Raw genomic sequence first — 14,769 nt, forward strand, 5'->3', positions numbered from 1 at the left:
AAACTTTTAATTTTTACGCAATGTTGGTCCCATTATTTATGGCATATCTGTGGGAAGGGTGGATGCAAGATGCTGGAAACTTCGATGCTTAGGTACTTCGGGTACTTAGATGTACATGTAGCTGCAGTAGCCTCCTTTCTGTCACAGGTAATCCTTGGGATATTCTGAACCACAAAGGTTTAGCACTTTCTGATACTGCCAAAAGTTGATTTCCTCTTACATAATTCCATTGGCCAGTGAATATACAAAAGAAAGAAACCCCATGCCACTAACCAAAGGATACTTCCCAAGCCTCACCATAAGTAATCTATGCAGATTAGGTAAATCTCTTTTCAAACAAACCTCAGAAGCCGAGGGTAGGGTAAAGTTTATTTTTTTATACAGTATTTATGCATATATATTGGTAATTGGGAGGCATGCAGGTACTTGGTAATAAGCCTTTAGTTTTAGAAAAAGGTCCATGGTCAATCTTTTACTTGCTTCTTTGGAGGTGCCTTACTGGATGATAAAGCCAGGGCCCCATAAGCATGTGTGGACTATTCCTAAAGTTGGGTTCTTTGTAACCAAAGAAAACTAATTAGAGAGGGGCATGTGTAGGAAGAGCTGCGTAATATGTTGGCGCTATATCAATCCTGTTTATTAATAATAATAATAGTAATTTCATATTTAACTAGTTGATATCTGAGTTTGTAGTGCCTGCTGAAATGGTATGCTACCTCTTTTTATTACCTTAAGGTCACATATTTCTTCTTGTCACAGGCAAAAACGCTCAGGTGCTCCTGAACACTCTATGACTGCTGCTAAAAAGCCTTATGTGACTGTACCAGAGACAACGGGTCCTCCAGGAGGTGATGCAACTGCTGACTCTGATGGCATCATCAAAGAAAACAGTACTTCCATACCCAATGATAATTCCAGACCCCCAAACTGCATCATTCCTGAGTTAATCACAGGAGTTATGGCTGAAGCCAACCATACTCACAGTGGAGTAACGGATATTAAAAGGGAATCAGATTCCAATGCCTATGCCAACTTTCACAGCACCCGGCAAGTACCAGATAACAATGATTACGGCTGTTTTAATGGAACCACCACACAAGATGAGTTTTTTCACTACTTAAATGTCCAAAGCCCAGTACAAGCAGTAGACTATAAAAAAGATGAGTACTGTGAGCATTGTGATGAACTCATTGGTATGGTAAAACACCTGGAGAACCAGTTAGCTTTGACATCAAGTCATCAAACAAGTAAAGAAACGTCAGAGACCTATATTCAGACTGATCCTGTACCGGAGCCCCCACAAGACAAGTCTGAGGTATGTTTCTGCTTTGATGGTGGTGTCTATATTACCAGCAGGTAGATAACTACTCAAAATTATTATGTTGGAAGAGAAAATTGCGTAGCTGTTCCAGTTCTCTTTTTATTAACATACAGGCCCTGATTTATTAGAGCTCTCCAAGGCTAGAGAAGATACACTTTCATCATTGAGGCTGGGTGATCCTGCAAACTTGGAATAGATTTCTTATAAGTGATCTGCTATTTGTTAGCAAATGTTTTCAATCCTGGACCAGATCCCTTACAGGTTTGCTGTATCACCCAGCTTCACTGATGAAAGTGTATCTTCTCTAGTCTTGGAGAGCTCTAATAAATCAGGGCCTATATGTTAAGCCCTGAAGAGCTTTATTAATGAGGCCCATATGCACAGTTTTAAACCAAGGTACTCTATTTTATCTAAAAATACAGGAAACTGCATTTTAAACTGCTATATAAGCCAAGGGCATAAAATGTGGCTATCACTGTTAAAATTACAAACAATAATTAACAGAAATGCCAATCAAAATTAACATGTAAATGCATTAATGTATGCTGTGTTTATTTTAAAACATTTATTTAAAAGCAGAAATCCAAATCACATGGGGTGAGTGTAAGGCCCTGGTCCAGTAACAGTACTCGGCAGACACCAGTCACCAGTCCAAATACAGCACATGGTTTCCCTTAGTGCACAAGAGATTGTGCCTTAGGAAGTGCTGGCAGCAGACCAGATAATGCAGTACCAAGGTTCCAACAGACAAGTGCAGAATACAAAGCAGAGGTCATAACAGATAATCCATCCACCAGACCAAGTACACAGGGGCAAACACAAGCAGAGTCAGGAGTCACAGGCAAAAGGTCGGTCCAGGCAACATAAACTTGCAGGGCCAGAAACAGGCAAGCTACAGTAAATCAGAAAAAAACACCCTTTTTTTACAGTTTTATTCGAAAAGTATAAACAGCCTATTTACAAATAAAAGAAAAAAAGATCCAAGAGTACAAATGCTAGAAACAGATACACAAATTACAATAAAGTGCCAAAGCAGAACAGAACATTTGCATATTTTTTTGCAAATTCAAATCAAAGAATCAGGGCACATTTTTTCCAAAAAATAAAAGTCTATAATTATTATTATTATTATTATTATTAATAAACAGGATTTATATAGCGCCAACATATTACGCAGCGCTGTACATTAAATAGGGATGACACAAGTATATTCCACATATACACACCCCAGGTTCTCTGGGCTTCTAGTTTACCCATTTTGTGCAATCAAATAAAAAGAAATCAAACAAGTAGCTTTCTCTTCTCTACTGAGAAGGAAAGAGGACGACCGTACATGACAACCTGGCCTGGTAAAAAAATCAATTCAGCACAGGCCCGGCTTACTGCCACACAGCCCTTGCATACGGGCAATTCCAGAAGAGATGCAGGGTTGATTCCTCAACCATACATCCAGACCCAGGACATGCTGGAGAACTGACAAAACCCCTCCTATGCTGAAAGGCACGCAGAGGCAGGCACTCATGGACAGCCTGCCAAGCAATATCTTTAAATTCAATTCATAGAAATTTTTCGCCTATGTTTTTCAAAATTTGTGTTGACCTTTCTGCAGTAAAAGGGGGTGCAAGTGCAATTGCCATCTCTGTTTTGATGAATTTCTTAGTTTTATTTCCATCTAATGGAGTATTTTGGTCCAGGTTTTGTAGGCTCCAGATACAGATACATTTTTCCAAAATTGTGTACGGTTTTGGAGGCATGATGAATGTTGAAACTATTTGAATAGACAAGGCTTAGGTATTGTACCAGAGGCAGAATTATTGATTTTACAACCTGCACTTTACCTTCTAATGTTAAGTTACATAGCTTCCAGGATTCATTTTTTGGCTTATTTTTTCTTAGACAATGCTCCAGCTTTGTTGCCCGTTGTTTTGATGGTCAAAAAAACACTCCCAAATTTTGATAGCTTGACATGTGCAGTTTTTAAATGTTGAAGCTGCCATTGGCCAAGGTAAAGACAATTATACTTGTTGATATTTAGCTTGAATCCTGAGCCTGTACAAAAATTTCAGTGTTTAGAACTGCCCTGTTGAGAGAAGCCTCTGTGGTACGGAGGGCGGTAACATCGTCCATGTATGTGCAAATTTTGGCGGACTGACCACCAGACTATAGATAAATAGAGGAGGAGAGAGAGGGCATCCTTGTTTAATCCTGGACTTGAGTTTTGAACATCATCTGATATGAAGAAGACATTGACTAAGACATTGCAAAAAGCACCACTGTAAAGACATTTGATTTGGTTGATTAGTGTAACAGGAAAACCCATTTTTTCAACACTTTCCACAGATAGATATGTAAAACTTTATCAAATGCTTTTTAGAAATCTAAGGACAAAAATACCAATTTTTGCTTTCTCTCTTTTGAGTACCATAGCACATATTTCAGTAAATTTAGACCATTCTGTGCACTTTTGCCCACAGACCTGATCACCCTGGATTACTTTATCAACAACTTCTTTGATTTACCAGAATCTTGGAGTAGATTTTATAATTTGTGTTGAGCATGATGATGGGACACCAGTTCTCCAGGATTGATAGGCCAACTTTTTTTAGGGATCAGAGTGATGACGCCTCCTAGCCAGGAGTCCAGAGGCCTGTTAGATAACAAAACTTCACGGAAAATCGGACACAAATCATTTTTCAGGAGATCCTTTAATGACAGATAAAATTCAATCGGCAAACCATCACAACCTGGACATTTATTGTTGGTAAAGCTCTTGATGGTAACTAATAGCTCTTTTTCACTCAGATCTTCAGAAAAGACTTGTTGGTCAACATGATCTAATTAAAGCTCCAAGGCACCTACAACCTCCTTGGTGACGGTTGGATCTGTCTCCTTTTCCCTAAAGAGCTCTTAGTAGAAATTCTGGGCCTCCTTTAGAAGAAAATCCTGGAGCATTTTTCCTTTTTTTCCACATTTGCATTGTAAATAATTTGTCTCCCTTTAGCAGTGATGGCCTCTACTATATCAGTTTTTAAATATAAAAATCAGTTTTTAAATTTATTATTTCCTGCTCCATTGGGATGTAATTTTTGCTTAACTTATTAAAAGTTTGGAGCTGTGTGTTTAGCCTCCGGAACCATTTTACGTTCCTCCTTGCTTCCTGTATTCCTTTCTGGATAAAGAAGGACCTAGTTTTCTTTTTGATGATATTATCCCACCAACTTATGAGGTTGGGAAAATTGCATATGTCCCTCCGCCATGACTTGTATGCTAATGTTTATTGCGTTTTGATTCCAGGATCCTCTAGAAGCATGGTATTTGGTCCCCAGATCCCGGGTCCCTTGTAACTGATAATTTTAGGTGAATGTATAAAAATATATGATCTGAGAAAATGTTGTTTTGGAGAGTGATTTTCCCTGGAGTGATAGAGTGATGGCAAAAACAAAAGTCAATGCAGGAGTTATATTGCTGGACCATGTATAACCAGGATCATTCGGATGTAACTTTTTCCAGACCTCCTGCAACTCGGGATCAGCCATCATGTTTTTCAGATGTTTTATCGTGCCTCCTTGTTCTACAGCTGGCTCACTTTTTAGCTGGTAATATACATTAAAAATCACCACAAAAAAAATGCAGGGGAGGAACCTGGAATGAAGAACTGTATAGTATTAGGCAATTTAGCTTGCTCATTTTTTTCTGGGGAGCAGTAGATATTAAACACCCTGAGTTCCTTCTCCCTAAATTTCACAGTGGCCATCATAGCTCTTCCAGATACTATCTCAATAAATGATGAAAAGGTGACTTTGTTTCCCTTTGCAAAGATGCCAATACCTGTAGCTGAATTTCCATTGTCCCCTGATCATACTGAAGGGCCGCCAGCCCAGGATTGTGTTCATAATTTGGGTAGTGGACTATTATGCACTCCTAAAGACAGAAAATTCACAGTTAAAGCTGCAAAAATAGCTAAATATTGTTGCCCTTTGTACAGAGCTTTTCAAACCCCTAACATTTTCAGACTGATAGAACTCTATACAAACATTGGGCGCTGGACTTAAGGGTTCCTCATCTGAGCTGGTCAAAGGTGGAATTGCCGCAGAAGGTGGAACCCGTTGACTCTGAATAAGGTTCCTGGTCACCAACCTGTGCCGATATGCCAACGGCAGCATATTTTACACTGCAGCTGCGCTTAACTGTGGTTTCTTCCTTGTCTGAATTGGACTGAGACTCACGCCTAGTCCTCTTTTGTCCAGGTGTCGGGGGGGGGGGTCAGATCCTGCATACTCCTCCACTGGTCTGGCTCCTCCTTCTGGAACAACTTCTGGACTGCTTTGTAAGGCTTTGATCACCTCCTCCTCATCCACCAGTTCCAACTGAGATGGTGCTGCAGGGGCTTCAGACACTGGGTCACCCTGACAGTGTGCAGCTACCTCTGCAGGCAGTGGATATCCTTTTTGTTCAATTTGAGTTTTTCCACCAGGTATTGGTCCACAAGGTTTTGCAAGGGGAACACTCCTCTTTCATTCTTCAGAACCAGAATTCTAAAGGACTGGCGAACTTTCTCATCCTTATCACTTGCATATGAAATAATAAGGCCTCTCCTTTCTCCTCTCCTCACAAGGTCCTCCTCCATGATGCAAAATTAACTTAAAAGAATGAACTACACAGAAATAAATCCTGTTAGCAATCTTTCCTCACAAATGTTCAAATAGCCTGTCCCAGTATCAGCATGGGGGGCTTGATGTACCCCCAAGGCCAAAACAGGCTAATCCCCTGCTGATCCTCCATCACAGATTAGCCCAGCTAATGGTATAACAGGCACAGGTGACTGGGATCAGGGAGGCTATAAAGTCCCAGCAGCCAATGGCAGTGCAGGATTGAGTCAGGAACTGATCAACCTCTAAAATCCCCTTCAGCTGTGCACAGCTTCACAGAGTGGTGCTGGGGATGCCAATAAAATACATCAGGCTGCTCAGCTAAAGGGAAGCAGGAGCTGCTGCTATTTCTTTATTCTCTTTGCTGCTGCAAGTGACACTGCTGGGCAAATTAGACTGTGTGGGATACTGCGGTGGCGCACAGCCCGGAATCGCCGGCCCAATAAGCATTTCCTAACAGTCAGTCTGTATATCCTTTTTTCCCTTTATACATGTTTTTAAGGGATCTTTTGTACATTATTGATGGCCACCAATAGATTATTCTGTGTCCTCAGTCTCAGATGGCAAGAGTTATACACTTAACATTAGGATACAGCAGCATCTCCTAGCCCAAGTATAAACTGAGATTTTTTTTTATATTGGCATTTTCAGGTTAACAAATTATTGGTAGATAATAGGGTAGATAAAAAATTTCAGAAAGCAGGTAAAAAAGGAAAATAACTATCACTTTACATGGGGACAATGCATAATCTACTGGTGTGTCCAATGTGTTTCTATTAGCATTTTGAGGAGGAAAAAAATATTGGTATATATTCAAGTATATACACTACTTCAGCAGTTTTCTTTTTTTAGCTGATCTTATTATGACCTAAATTTTCTCCTAAAGCTTTTTCCCACACTTGCAAGATTCTTCCAGGGGCAATTGCTGTGATATCATCCATACTAAATTTTTTACACACAATTTTACAGTTTTCTTCACAATAAAATTAATGTAAGTGGAGAACAACAGTACGTGGCAATTTGTAGTAGGAAATCTCTGGTTTGATTGGCAATGCTACCTTGTATTTCTAAAAGTGTTGCTTTTTGACTTTTAACAAAGTAATGTTTCCCATTCAAGTCTGTTCAGGTCAGCATAATATATACAGGTAGTCCCCCGGTTACATACGAGATAGGGATTGTAGGTTTGTTCTTGAATTTGTATGCAAGTCGGAACAGGTAAATTATTTTAATAAATAAAATTAGGACAGGTGTTTGTCTCAACATAATATTATGCAGCATGGTGTCAGTTACTGTATAAAATCCTCACTGTGAGTTAATCATAAACAAAAGCAAAAAAAAAAAAAAAACCTTTATGGTGCCTAGACATTCATTAACTTCTGGAGCAAACTTTGATTTGATCCAAAAAAAGAAAACTGCAGAGTTTGTCTGGAAGAGTTCAGAGTTCAGTGCGGAAAAGCTTAGTCCTTAAGATCACCCACAACCTCAGCTGTGTTTAGCAAAAGATTTTTTTTGCAAGTCATGCAAACTGTCCCCTTCAAGTCTCCTGTTACAGTAGCTGCAAGGCAGGATGGTGGACCCGCCATCACCAGCTCAGCTGGTAGAGACGTGCACAGGGCATAGAGTCTAAGCAGCTGCCCGGTCTTCTCTAGAGCCTCTAGAGGTGAGGGTATTGCGCTGCGGGCAACTGCCAGGTTGGAGCTCTTGTGCACACAAAGGCAGATGATTGCTGACGGCAAAATCAAGACGTGGTACCAGAACGAGGAGCAGAGAGTAGTCAGGGAAACCAGAGGTCAGCGCGGGCAGCGATCAGGAGTAGTCAATGTCAAGCCGAGGTCAATACTTGAAGAGTCAGAAACAAGAGAACAAACAACAGGAACCTGGAAGCAGAGCCAAATAACTCCTTGTTCAGGCAACTTCCTGTTGCCTTTCACTTCCTTTTAAGAGCAGGTCATGTGATGAATGAAGCCATGTGACCTGCTGCATCCTATCCTACCACCAGAGGGGGTCCTAGACCAGGAAATGAGCTGAAGAGATGATGCCTTAGCAGAGCTGGTGCTGGCAGCATGGGACTGAAAGGTGGGTGGCCCTGAAGAAGGCAAAGATCCCCTGGACCTGCAGGGATCTGTGACACTTCCATTCTGCACAGAGCAACGTATCTAGGAGTTGTCAGTATGTCAGATGTCCTTAACTCAGGGACTACCTGTACAAAAGCAGGAGTCCTAAAGAGAACTTATTGTCTGTGGCAAGTTGCAATACCTTTCATTATTATTAAATGGGGGACAATTTGTTTCCTTACGTAATTCCCACTCCCCTGACATTCAGCTCAAGAACAAGACTGGATTGCTGAAGGTTTTGTTGCTTGGTTGTATAGGGTAAGTTTGGTAATGGCAGAAGATGAAGTTTAATTTGGATCTAGAGCAATGCCCCCCTCCCCTCCCCAACAATGCATGTTTTTTTAGAAAACTGCACAGTTAAATCCACATTACCCCACCCATCTACAATATGGTACTTGTAAACAATGCATTGTTGATGGGAAATCCTTTTCATGTTTTATTCCCAACCACTCCCTCAGGAAAGACCCTATGTGCAGCCATGACTCAGCTGACTCAAAGACATGCATTTTAACCCCCCTGGCGTTCTAATTCTGTCTGTTTTTTTTACGCATAAAGCGGTACATTGTTTTGCTTGGAAATTTATTTTACATTGTAGGCCTATAATTCTTAGGCATAACTCACCAAAATATGTCCAATCTTTAATAAATTTATTAATAAACTTTAAATAAAAAAACACAAAAATCTGTTAAAACAAGGGTGCATAAAAATTTAGAAACCTGTAATATACTGTAACTGTGTAACTGTACACTAGTATGTATAATACATTTATATATATTATATAAAGATTTCTTTGTATCAGATTCAATACAGCTATTTTGTATTGAATACAATACAAAAATATTTGATCTTCCCGCTGGGCCTCCCGCACACACCAACGTCACCGGGAAACCCCGGGGAACGCCACTGCACTTGCCGGCAGAGCGAGGAAGGACATAGCCCGAGGAGGAGATCCAATGGGCAGGTGTGTTTTTTTATGTTTTTAGCTACTCCGAGTGTGGCTCGGGATTACCGTTTTTTGCATGTTTTCACACTGCCGCCAGGGGAGTTAAAGGAGTTGATATCAAGCTCAATTACCCTGCAATCAACGTAAATTGGAAACCAAATCGTTATAAATTTTTCATCCTCCTTATCCACCCGGCCGTTTAACCCAACCTTGGGTCGGGGTAAAAACACTTGCAAAAAGTGTTAAACCCGAACTTTTCTCAGGTGGTTAAACAAGCGTTATATTGCAATCCGACTGTCATACATTGTATGACAATCGGATTACAACTGTAAGAATATACTTACACGGTCCCCGCAGCTCCTCCGGACACGTCCGTCCTCTTCAGTCTTCTCCCGGCAAGTGCAGTGACGACGTCCGGGGTTTCCCGGTGATGTCGCTGCATGTGTCGGTGCCGGAGGCGGGGTGGGAAATTCAAATAACTTTGTATTGAACTCAATACAAAAAAGCTGTATTGAGTCCAATACAAAGAAATCTTTATATAATATATATATAATTGTATTATATATATATTATAGAAGCTACTGTACAGGTACATTACATTATACACTATTTTTTTTGTTAAGTTTTTTTTTTTAATGTTTTATAAAAAAAAAATTTATTATTAAATTTATAAAATTTTGGACATATTTCGGTGAGTTATGCGGTAATTCGGTGAATTATAAGTAATTATTGAGTAATTCGGTAAATTATAGCCTTCAATCTAAAATAAATTTCCATGCAAAAAATTTAACACTTTTTGCATGAAAGTTTGGAAAGAATTAGAACACCCGGCGTTCGCGTACGCGTCCCTCGGCGATTCCTGATGATGTCCGTGTGTGCGCCCGATGTCCGTGCGTCCAATTCAAATATTTTGTATTGGATTCAATACAAAGTCCTGTATCCAATCCAATACAAAATAATACAAAATATATTTATGTGGTTTTGTCTATAGGTATGTGACGTTGGACTCTTTTAAAATTTACCACACTAGGGAGGTGTTTTAGAAAAATATATTACTATACAGTATACCAAATTATTGCATTTTCAGTATTTTTGATTTATTTATGTATTCTTGTTTAAGCTGATTTTTGTGTTTTTTATTTAATTTTATTAAAAGTAATTTTTTACTTTTACTTTTTTTTTATATTCATGATATCTACTAGACCCTTGTTCGGACATATTTATGTAAGTTACAGGTCTACAATTTAAAAAAAAAAAAAATCATGAAAAACAGTGTACCACTTTTGGTACAGAAATCTAGACATCAGTGAAACACCCAGGTGGTTAAAAGGATGACTCTCCCTAAAGCTGCTTTGTTTTCTGTCTTCTCACAGGTTGAGCAGCTAAAGCAGCAGAAATTACAGATGGATTCTGAAATTCAAAGGCTTAAGATTGAAGTGGAACAGCTGAAAAAGACCCAGAATGCAGCCTTGGACAGTACATTAAGAGATGAAAGGTAGTTGAAAGCTTATTGTATGGTGTCCCCATTTTTAATCTTCTGGCAGCATGCTTCTGTTCTGCAAATAATTTTATACCAGTGTTAGTCAGCTAAAAAATAGAAAGGGCATAAAATGTACCAAATCTTAACACCCCAATTTTTATGGCTGCATTCTAAGGTGTAGATATAATACACAAACCACATTTGTTAACATTTATACTAAATGTTTACAATAAGCTAAACAAATTCACCAAAAATATCTATAATCTCTTTAAAAAAAAAAAAAAAAAAAGTGTAAAACCCACCTTTAACCAAACAAATTGGAGGCTTCCTATTGTTAAACACAGCCATTTTTATACAGTATCTATATACATATAGATGACTGCTGGAGGGAGAATGGACAAACCATTTAAATAAAATTCCTTTAAAAAAATTCTATATATATAACGGTAAGCATTTAAAATGTGTTTATTCCTATCAAAAAATTACTTTCAAGTTAAACCTAAAAAGTTAAAGCCTAAATGTTATATACTGAAATGTGCGACAGCTAAAAGCAGAACTGGGAATTAAAAAATGGGACCTTTTTTGTTGTTTATTTTGCCTGCTGTGCGGACTTCTGGCATATTTGGGTACCCCCCCCCACTTAGTTGGGTTGAAGTTCAACTTCCATATATTGGAGTTTTGGGATTGTGTTTTATTTTGCGATGCTAACATATTTAATTAAAGCTTGTACTTATATATTTATACGTATATATTTATAATAATCTTTGTATTTCCAGCACAAAGCTTTTGACACTTAGAGGTAACGTGGCCCAATTACTCACCATGCTCATGCCTGATCTGAATTTACAACAGACAGATGAAGTTGAAGTGATTGATGACATTCTACAACAAGTCTTGGAACAGACAGAGAAAGAAGACCATGGGCATCAGTAACTTTGCTGGACAACTCTGCATTACTGATTGCCCAAACAGAAAAATGTCCACATGCGGTACTCTTGGTACTGGGAGGACTGCAAGCTTGTGGACTTCATGGATTTTGCATTATCATGAAGAGAGTTATCCCTTTAAATTGAATTTAATGGTTAGATTTTATAAAAGATTTATACATTCTGAAGTTACCCCATTTTTAAACAATTTTAGGTATTGTGCTATAATTTTTCATGCTTAAATTGCCCAGTGAAGCAGGAAAGAGTGTTTAAATATAAGAAATGTTATAAAAGATAAGAGAAGGGAAGCTCAAACAATAAATCTGCCATGTTTTTAACCTTGCACCGAATAGACCGAATAGGTTGAATTATAAATCCTGGCCGGTGAGCGGTCATCCACTGATCTGTCATTTAAAGCCCAACATGTCCGCATGCAAAATCTGAGCTCTGTCAGCAATCCAGTCTGTATGTAAGATGAATTCCTTTGTAAAACTACTACTGCACTTCAATTCTAAATGTAATGGCAGCTGTAGAGAACCTTACTTAGTGATGCATGCTGGGATTTTTTTCTTTCTGTAGTATTTTCTTAAAAGCACAGTGAGCATGTTCTCACTCTGTTGTATGGCTAATCATACAAAATTTTAAAGTAGTTTCAGAGCTTTCCACCCTTGTCCCGCCCCCTCGCATTCTTGTTGGCTTAACACTATTATGTGCTGCCTATCTGGCCAGTAAGGATGCGCAAGAAAGTTTCAGCAATTTTTTTATTTATTCTCAGAGTTTTCCCCAACAAAATGGCCCAGTATTTGACTGTAATTAGTCCTTTTTGAGATTGTTGCAGCTTTGTGCAATTTCCTTTAGTAAGGTGCGCCTAAAACATGGGGCAGTACCTTTGTTTTAGAGACTTACAGAAAATCCTCACAGAAATCATACAGAGGCTGTCATCCAGTTACGTGGCTGGTGTACTGAATAAAAAGGCTTCTCGAAATTCAGTAAAGGAATCATTATTGCGCTTGCATATGCACACCTCTACCTGCAAATAGAACTTGTGAAACCTATTGCGAAAAATGTTGCTCGCAACACAAATGTATAGGAAACGGGGATCATAAAAATGCTGACCAAGAGTAATGTATTGCATATGCCTGTTAAACTGCCTGCCTGTTTTTATATATACATACATATATATATATATATATATATATATATATATATAACAGGCGGGTAAATATATATATATATATATATTTACAATTATTATTTAATCACCAACTTTGTGATATCCACATGTAGAAAAATTGTCATTAACTATATAATGTTCTGGCATCATTACGGTTCCAGGTCTTGTGCACTGTTTGTCCTTCTTCCCTCCCCACCTGGTTATGTGTGATTCAAGTGGGCTTGATGGCCAGAAATGACGTTAACCTCCCTAGCGGTAACCACGAGTGTCACTCGGGGTAGAAAAATGTTGCTAAAAGCGGTAACCCTGAGTCACACTCAGGGCAGGTAAACCTATGGAAGGTAATAGTAAATACAGCGCTTACCTGATCCGCCGGCGTCCCGTGCCGTCTATCGCCCCGATCTCCATCTTCTTCTCTCTTCCTCCGGCCAGCTTCTGCATCCGATGAGTCACCGGGGAGTTCCCGGTGACGTCGGTGCGTGTGTACTTTGCCGGCGGGGCGGGAAATTCAAAATCCATTTGTATTGCATTCAATACAAAATAACTGTATTGAATGCAATACATTGGATTTATATGTGTAAAAGCAGTACATTGTTTAAGAACATTTATTTTACAGTATATATATTAGTATGAGTATATTGTGTATTTTTTTAAAAATGTAATAACTTTTTTTAAATATATAGATTTTTTAATTTATATACTCATTTATACTCATACTATTATATTGTATTGTAAAATACATTTTCATGAAAACAATGTAGCGCTTTTAGACATATAAAACCAGAAATAAATGAACCGCTAGGGAGGTTAATATTATTAATTTTACACAGTATTTATATATTGCAAAAATAAAAGGCATCAGTGTACAAAACTATAGTCATGGCACTAGCTGTCCTGCAAAGGGGCTCACAATCTAATGTCCCTACCTCAGTCATGTCTTTAATACAGTCTAAAGTCAATTTGGGGGGAAGCCAATTAACCTAACTGCATGTTTTTGGAATGTGGGAGGAAACCCATACAGAGACTAGGAAAGCCTACAAACGCCTTAAGCTGCGTACACACTTCCAATTTTTATCGTTGGAAATGAACGACGAACGATCGATTGGGCAAAAATCGTTCGTAAAAAAAGTAACCAACGACGCCGACGAACGAGGATAGTCGTTGGAAATGAACGACCGGACCGGCGGATCGGATTGGACGACGATCGTTGACCATCTATCGTGTGTACGGTCGTTCAGTGATCGTCCATGGTCTGAGCATGCGCGGTGAACAAACGTTTGCTCACTTCCTGTGGTGCACGTCACTTCCTGTATCGTTCAAACGATCGCATCTATCGTGTGTACAATATCTGCGAACAATCGTGTCGTTATCTGTATGTACAGGATCCGTGCTATACGATCGTTCGCAGATATCGTGCAGGATCGTTCGTCGTTCGTTTACCAACGATAATAATTGGAAGTGTGTACGTAGCTTTACAGATGCCTTACTGACTGCAACAAAAAACTACCTTTCCTTTGAAGATCAGTTGTGCCAGTACTGCCTTGATAAGTTGATTGACCAAGAGTCCATGTACCCAGGAATATCTTGTATGCACATGTATGTCTATGTATATCTTGTATGCCTAAGTTTAAATCCCAGAGGCCCTCCTCACCAAATTGTCTATAAGAACAAAGACTAAAGTTAGTTTATCATGTAGGTGTGAGATGAGATAACAAAATTATGGTGATCATTGTGTGTAGATTCCCAAAGAGTCACATTTCACTTAACCCTTTCATTTTTAAAAGCATTATAGTATGCATGATTGGTTGAATGTTCTTTTATACTGCCTACTGAATTATATGTATAAATAATACCATTTTCTTGAAATAAATAAAAACACCAATTTTAGGTACACTGGTGTCTGTTCTTTCTATGATCATGTTATCAATTTGAATCCAACGGCTGACAAATATTTTAGAAATAGATTAAATTCCCCTTATGATATTTGGTGCCAAAACCCAGTACCTGCACTGGAGAAATCAGGACATCTCCTTGGCAGGTAAGCCTATTGTTTCATTACCGGGGTTTTTCCCCTGTTCTACACTGTCTGGTCAGGTGGGTTACTAGCTCCATCAATGCTATCAACAAGATTTGTTGTGTGGAGGATTCCAGAGACACCACGG

General features: G+C 38.9%; 1 protein-coding gene across 1 annotated transcript in view; it reads left to right on the forward strand.

Moving 5' to 3' along the window:
* LOC140321559 (MORC family CW-type zinc finger protein 3-like) overlaps positions 1-14,498 on the forward strand; it is a 36,102-nt gene extending 21,604 nt beyond the window's left edge. Inside the window, exons 15-17 of the mRNA XM_072398280.1 lie at positions 760-1,315; positions 10,401-10,522; positions 11,284-14,498. Of these exons, the coding sequence (XP_072254381.1) occupies positions 760-1,315; positions 10,401-10,522; positions 11,284-11,440 (835 nt within the window). The 3' untranslated portion in view covers positions 11,441-14,498. The remainder of the gene's footprint in view (positions 1-759; positions 1,316-10,400; positions 10,523-11,283) is intronic.
* The last annotated feature ends 271 nt before the right edge of the window (positions 14,499-14,769 follow it).

The sequence above is a fragment of the Pyxicephalus adspersus genome, chromosome 1 (genome assembly GCF_032062135.1).
Source record: "Pyxicephalus adspersus chromosome 1, UCB_Pads_2.0, whole genome shotgun sequence".
In the NCBI taxonomy this organism is placed as follows: domain Eukaryota; kingdom Metazoa; phylum Chordata; class Amphibia; order Anura; family Pyxicephalidae; genus Pyxicephalus; species Pyxicephalus adspersus.